Source organism: Nansenia antarctica (assembly GCF_963989245.1).
Source record: "Nansenia antarctica genome assembly, chromosome: 18".
Lineage (NCBI taxonomy): Eukaryota > Metazoa > Chordata > Actinopteri > Argentiniformes > Microstomatidae > Nansenia > Nansenia antarctica.
The window spans coordinates 21,071,046-21,078,105 of NC_137691.1; the positions used below are offsets into that span (position 1 = coordinate 21,071,046).

The following is a 7,060-nucleotide window of genomic DNA, read 5'->3' on the forward strand; positions in this document are numbered from 1 at the left end:
AAGTTCCTGTTCTCATTATTTTTAGGATAACTAAATCCAGGTTTCATCTTTGGGGGACCTCTTCTAATGATCACTTCTGTAACTGTAGAGTCCATATGTACCGGCCAATTTACCAGGATCATCATACATGACATATCTAACACCTTAGGCTCGTCTTGCGTTCCATCACTCTCAGCCCTGCTGCTGCTCTGAGTAGCTCCATCTTCCGCCTCCGTATCCTCTACTTCGCCACTCCTGACCATCATCACCTGGGGCTGGGCAGCCCCACTGCTGCCGGTGTAGCAGTTGTCCTCCTCCACCTCAGAGACATCATCTTTGCCTCTCAGGGGGGGCTGTGCCGTGCTACTACTAGCATTGCTAGTGCTAGCAGTAACGTTAGCTTCTTCGGTGCTAACGGGAGCCTCACTTGTTTTTAGAAATGTTTCGAACGAACCTCTAAGCGAGGCCCTGAAGCCTTCCTTTCTTTTATTTGTATTTCTTTTTTCAGCACCCGATTAACATTTTCTTCCTCGGTCTCGTTCCCTCTGCATTTTCTCCGTTGCACTAAGCAGTCACTATGCACAACAAGTGTCAACGCGCGCCCAAAAATTCTTTTCACGTTTCACGTAAGGTGTCATAGGGGGAAATTACTTTTTTCTGTTGCTAAGAATCTCCCTGTCCTACAGGTATGCTAGATTTTAGATGTATGATTGACTATGATTATCACATGTGTGAACATTTAGAAATGTATTAAAGGCAAAAATAATAATATGGTCCCTTGCCTGGCGCTTTGGAGGGCCTCGCCAGCCAGGGTACCAAAAAATAAATAAATAAATATATATATATTTTTTTTACCCTGCCTCACGCGAGGCCCTCCAAAGCGCGAGGCCCTGTGCCACCGCCCCAGCTAGCCCCCCCTTAAAGCGGCCCTGTGTTCACTCAGTAATTGCCAACAGTAAGCCTCTACTCCAGGAAATAAACTTAGCTTTCCATTGCACTCTTTCAGCTAATAATCTGTTTTGAAGAACCCAATGTCCTATGGGGTATAGTTAGGATTACTACTAAAGAATGAGTTTAATTAATTTGGATATGACTTTAATAGCCAGTCATTTTCCCTCAGGTGAGTGCAGACACTGCAGAGTATTGGAAGTTACTGTGGATGTGGACAAACATTGCACATCTGACAGTAGTTTTCTACTGCAGTAAATACACTTATCACGGCTTGCACACAAGGCTGGAATTTCAGTGTTTAAGGGTGTGTTCTCACTAGAACATTTGCTTCACTTGAAACAGAGTTTAGGATAAAATTTGCTTTGCTCTGCGTCGTTTGGAGCTGTGAGAACGCGCATTCGAAGTCGCTCCCGGAGCGAAGAACCAACGGATGCTCCGCTTGAAAAGGGTGGGTTCGCTCTGGTTAGAAACGACGCATCCATCACTTCGCTTCGCTTCGCTTTTGGTGAGAACGCTGTTCGAGGCTGTCCATGGGAAAACAACAGCGCATGCGTGTTGATCTGGATAAGAGCGGGACGAACGGGAAATTCTAAATGTTTCTGACCAATCAACAACCTTCGATTGCTTCGATTGCGTTTCAACAATGTTGCAATCTCATCCACTTGCTCCGGTTCATGATTCAGACTTTCATGTGAGAACATGACCTAAAACTGCAGCATAGGCACCAAATGGAAAAGACGCACCTTTGTATAAAATAAATTGATTAATTAAAAAATGGTACATGTCCATTCACAACTACAGCTAATACACAAATAATCAAGCAGAATCAGTAAACATTGTGACATGCCTTTTGGCCTCCATGAACTCTGCATGATTAAACAAAAGCATATTTTCATTATAGAAAATCAACATCATTAATATCATTATTAACAACTAGCATCAGTGCTCCCTGAGTTTTATACGCATACTGTCCTAAATGATGTCAAGCATGTACTTTGGCTCACATGAAATAGAAAACTACTGCACTTCACTTTGTAATACACAACAGTTTATACTTTTTGACTGCTATGCCAACACATATGCTATACTTGTTGAGTTGTCACTTTGTTGCTCAATGCAGAATTACCATAACACGTTCAAAATTAAAACAAGGACTAAACTTTGAAATGCTCTTTCACTACACCATCAATAACAATAGTAATATAATGTTCTTTGTTAGAGAAGCATGGTGGTCTGGTTAGGATTGCAGACGTTTCTTAGCCATGTAAGCATTGGTCACTTGGCTCATGATTACCAGGGAACTGATGGCAGGGCAGAGTGCTGCCAGGTACCAGGTGGATCTTCCCACAGAGTTGGTGAACCAGACAGAGCCGGTACCCAGGAGCAGGCTAGCACTGCCCAACAGGTAGGTGATGAGGCCAGACGCAGCATGGTAACGCTTCAGCTTGGCCAGGGACCAGCCCTTAGCCAGAGAGTGGTAAATCAGGGGCAGAGCAGCTACAGACTGCACCCCAACAACACACACTGTAGCCAGGCCCACCAGGCCATGCCAAGAAGTGAAGTGGGGTTTGCCATTCAGGTGCTTGTTGTAGGATATAGCTGCCAGGCCCAGGGTGGCACAGGTGGAGCAGAGGCACTGCAGAATCCAGTGAAAGCGCCCCTTGGTCTTATGAGGAAGCTTCCGGATGGGAGAGCAGTACGGAGAGAAGATGAGCAAGGCCTCTGTCATTAAGAAGGAGAACTGAAAGGAGAGATGGGATGGAACAGAAAGGATATGGGAGATTAATTGTGGTGGAGGAGGGATGGAACAAACTGAGAATGATTAACATACATATAATATGTTCGTGAGATTAATTAACTTGCGCACATATATTTCAACTTACAGCCAGAGTCATCAGGAAAGGATGCCAAGAGAACCAACCTGAGTAACAAATAAAACCAACACATTTTATTTTGGGAAATATTTCGTTATAAGGGTATAGATTGGTGTGAACCAGGGTGCTCTGGGATCTTACCTACTTAGCTAGCTTACTTACTTATGAAATCTAGCTAAATGTAGCTTTTATGTTTATTATGTTGTGTTTATCAGGCGGACATACTCACTTGTCCCAGGCCGGGCCAGCATCGCGACACAGCCTGTGAACCCAGCACACAGGAGGTGGGTCAGCATCCCGCATGTGACCCGCATGTAGCCGTAGATTCGGGGCTCTGATTCTGATGACGTCATGGTTCCCTTTTCTGTCGGACGAGGTGGTCACGTCAAAAACCTACTTGTGTGTTTGGCCAGTTTGAATGAACCCCATGTGAACCCGCAGTTACCCTCTTCATCCACCAGATGGAGTTGATCCCGTTTCTCCCTACAATGAAAAAACCTTGACAATAAACGTGCATATTAAACAATAAAAACGTGAAATGCGTTCTCCTTGGCTTTGGGAAGTGGCAGAGAGCTTATTGCCTACACACCAAGTATACGATTGTTGATTGCTGAATTATCTTTCTGATCATGCCTACGCTATTGCAAAACATCGCAAACTAATAACTTAAAAACTAATAAACAGACAAACACGAAATGGGAAAACGTACGCCTACCTTTGACAAGGTCACTGAAACTCTCAGAGCTATCAACATAATTATTAAATGTTACATATCAACATATTATTAAATGTTACAAAAACCAGCACTGTGCTCAAGTCCAGCCGTCTGACGTGGACAGACCGAACACTTCCTGTTTTCTCACAATGCATTTCGGGAATTGTAGTAATCTCGAGCCGTTCAGTGACCTACAGAATTGTTAATAAGAAGCTATCGATTTACCCTTACCACTAACAGTTGTATGGCTGACTCCAACTGCTATAGTTGATCTTTATATCTTTATAGCAAAACATGTTGATTGCAAAAAAAACGTATCTACATCATATTGCATGGATTTGCCATGTAGGCCTACATGGGCTACCACCAGATTCAGTGTAGGTATACTTACCTCCAGTCTCTCTTTTTTCTTTCTAAATCACATGATTATAAACATAACCTTTCAAATCCTCATTATTTGTTACATTTTGTAAAGTCTCACAAAAAAGTGACAGAGAATAAATGAAGAATAGATTTAGTAATTTCATAATCTGGAATAATGCTCTCTCTGTAAAGCCATAGTATGATTGTGTAGTTAGTATGTACCAGTGTGATGCCTCATTTCTCTGCTGTTAAACAGGGCACCTGGAATACCGCCCATTCCAAATCCCACTATTCAATGACACTCAGTGTTCTCCCATTCAATAGTCATTGTGCTCCAATTCCTCCTAAACAAGCTTGTGACTTGTGCGACTGGCTAGACAGTCTCACTCTCACGTGGGCATAGGCAGTAGGCCCCTTTTCGCTCAGACCCACAGACCTACCTCTCCCTCTCTTTCTGTCGCTCTCCCACTCTATCTCTCTTTTCGCACACGCACACACACACACACACACACACACACACACACACACACACACACACACACACACACACACACACACACACACACACACACACACACATTTCTGTTATAACAATTCCTTCCAATTGGGCCAATGTTCATGCAAAATATTCTTGTGAATTAGTTTTGCATCCAGCTCACTTATGTGGGAATATTGGATAGAGAGAAAGTCAGAATCAGTCATCGTAATCGTTTAATTTGAGATTCAGCAACCATACCAAGTCACACATTGTAGACTAATTAAAATATGTTTTCCAAAAGGAGATCATTCCTCCCACCCGTGTGACCCATTGCCAGACACGACAGTACACAATAGTTGTTATCTCCTGTAGGCCTCAGAGCCCCTCCCATCCTGTGATAAAGATGACATTTCCTCTTTGACTCTGAGGGAAAAAAGTGCTAAATAGTACCAAGGGTTCTTCATTTGTCCCTGTTGGAGAACCCTTTTAGGTGCTTTGTAGAATTCTACTTAGAACCCCTTGTAGATGGTTCTTCGTCAAAAGTTCTATGTAGCACCAGAAATCAAATAACCCTTAAACGTTTCTTCATGACAGTGTTGTACGTAGCACCCAAAGGGATTCCCCTACAGGGACAAATCAGATAGTCCTGACATGGTTCTGCTTGACAGGGTTCTATGTAGCACCAAAAAGGGTTCTTTGTTATTTATGAGGAACCCCTAAAGGTTCTAATTAAATAACCGTAGGGGGTTCTTTAAATGATGTCTAAATGAAACAGTGTGTTGTGCCATTTATGAATCATATCATAGAACCTTTATGTGTAAAGAACCTTAGATGATCCTATTTGAAACCTTAAATGGTTCTATTTTAATGGTTCAATTTTTTTATGTAGGGAACATTTACAGTAATTTGATAGATATGTATTTTAAATAGTAGTGGTAGCCTAGCTTCAGGTGGAGTGCAGGCAATTTCACATTAGCAGATGCATTATGAATGAATGAATGGTCTTTATTGTCATTGATATAGTACAGGTACCAAACAACGAAATTTGGGAGGGGGGGCTCCCCTGGTGCTAGGAGAAAAAAAACTACGAAAAAACAAGAAGGGAAAGGAGCTGGTTTACATAAATAAAGGCTATGTACACTATCCACTATACTATACTATACAAATAAAACACTGTGCTGTACTCTATGCTATGCTATACCTATTCTAACATTTCCTATTCTCTGAACCTTATGTACCCTAGGGTTGTCATATTGCACATAGTGTTATTGCACATTCATTTAAAGTGTCGCAGTTTGCAGGTTTGAAATGTACACATTTGTGTTTCAGTATTACACTTGATTTCAATCTAGTAGCTGCCATCAATTTGTCTAGATTGTCCAGGGCCTAGAACCTAGGTCTTTGCTGTGTTCAGGGCCTGAATGGCCCTGGGGTAGAAGCTGAGCTTCAGTCTGTTTGTCCTTGCGAACATGGTCCTGAACCGCCTGTTCGAGGGCAGCCGAGCAAAGTGTTCGTACCCAGGGTGGGATGGGTCTCTGGAGATCTTGGAGGCCTTCCTGAGGCAGCGTGTGTTGTACAGCTCTTCCAGAGAGGGGAGGGGGGCGCCGGTGATCTTCTGGGCCGATCTCACGACTCTCTGTAGCGCATTCCTCTCTGCGGCTGTGCAGCTGGAGAACCAGATGCAGATGCAGTAGGTGAGGATGCTCTCCACTGCGCAGCGGTAGAAGGCCACCAGCATCTCCTGTCCGATGTGGTCTTTCCTGAGGACTCTCAGGAAGAAGAGCCGCTGTTGTGCCTTCTTGATGATGGCTGCTGTGTTGTTCTTCCAGGACAGGTCATCCTGTATGTGCACCCCCAGGAATCGGAGGGTTGAGACTCTCTCCACGCTCCCTCCGTCGACGAGCAGGGGCTGGACCTCAGATTCTTTCCTCCTGAAGTCCACGATGATTTCCTGGGTCTTTGACTGGTTCAGCAGCAGGTTGTTAACCTTGCACAGCTTACTCAGCTGCTCTACCTCATCCCTGTACGCCGCCTCGTCCCCCCCCCGAGATGCAGCCCACCACGGTGGTGTCGTCTGCAATCTTTACGATGGAGTTGCTGGGGTGGACGGGGGTGAAGTCGTAGGTGTAGAGGTTGTAGAGGATGGGGCTTAGCACGCAGCCCTGGGGGGACCCAGTGCTGAGCCTGAGGGCTGTGGAGGTGTGGGAGCCCACCCGCACCCTCTGGGGGGCGGTCGGACAGGAAGTCCTTGATCCATGCACATATAGAGTGTGATAGTCCCAGGTCTAGTAGTTTGGTCACTAGCCTGTCTGGAAGGATGGTGTTGACGGCAGAGCTGAAGTCCACAAAGAGCAGTCTCGCGTAGCTGTTTCCCCTCTCCAGGTGGGATAGAGTGGAGTGGAGAGTCGTCGCGATGGCGTCCTCTGTGGACCTGTGGGCTCTGTAGGCGAACTGGTATGGATCCAGGTTGGGCGGGAGGCGTGTGACTATGTGGGCCCGGACTAGTTTCTCGAAGCACTTCATGATGATTGGTGTGAGTGCCACCGGGCGGTAGTCGTTTAGGCAGCTCACCGTGCTTTTCTTCGGGACTGGGATGATAGTTGAGGTTTTCAGGCAGGGTGGAATGGTGGCCTGGGACAGGGACTGGTTGAAGATGTTGGTGAAAACCCATTACTCAAAACCTGTAAGATACCTCAAATG

General features: G+C 45.0%; 1 protein-coding gene across 1 annotated transcript; it reads right to left on the reverse strand.

The window, feature by feature from the left end:
• Positions 1-917: 917 nt before the first annotated feature.
• cyb561d2 (cytochrome b561 family, member D2) lies at positions 918-3,649 on the reverse strand. Its single transcript, XM_080548308.1, has 4 exons — positions 3,520-3,649; positions 3,034-3,287; positions 2,814-2,851; positions 918-2,671 (listed from the first exon to the last, which is right to left on the reverse strand). Exons 2-4 carry the CDS (start codon positions 3,155-3,157, stop codon positions 2,168-2,170), a joined length of 666 nt encoding a protein of 221 aa, XP_080404434.1. The 5' UTR covers positions 3,158-3,287; positions 3,520-3,649; the 3' UTR covers positions 918-2,167.
• Between the last annotated feature and the right edge of the window lie 3,411 nt (positions 3,650-7,060).

Excerpts from the sequence above, each read along its gene's own strand:
- cyb561d2 (XM_080548308.1), bottom strand. The coding sequence starts at position 3,157 with ATGACGTCATCAGAATCAGAGCCCCGAATCTACGGCTACATGCGGGTC. Across the intron at positions 2,852-3,033 it reads GCTGGCCCGGCCTGGGACAA|GTTGGTTCTCTTGGCATCCT; the intron begins GTGAGTATGTCC and ends TTTGTTACTCAG. Across the intron at positions 2,672-2,813 it reads CTTTCCTGATGACTCTGGCT|TTCTCCTTCTTAATGACAGA; the intron begins GTAAGTTGAAAT and ends CTCTCCTTTCAG.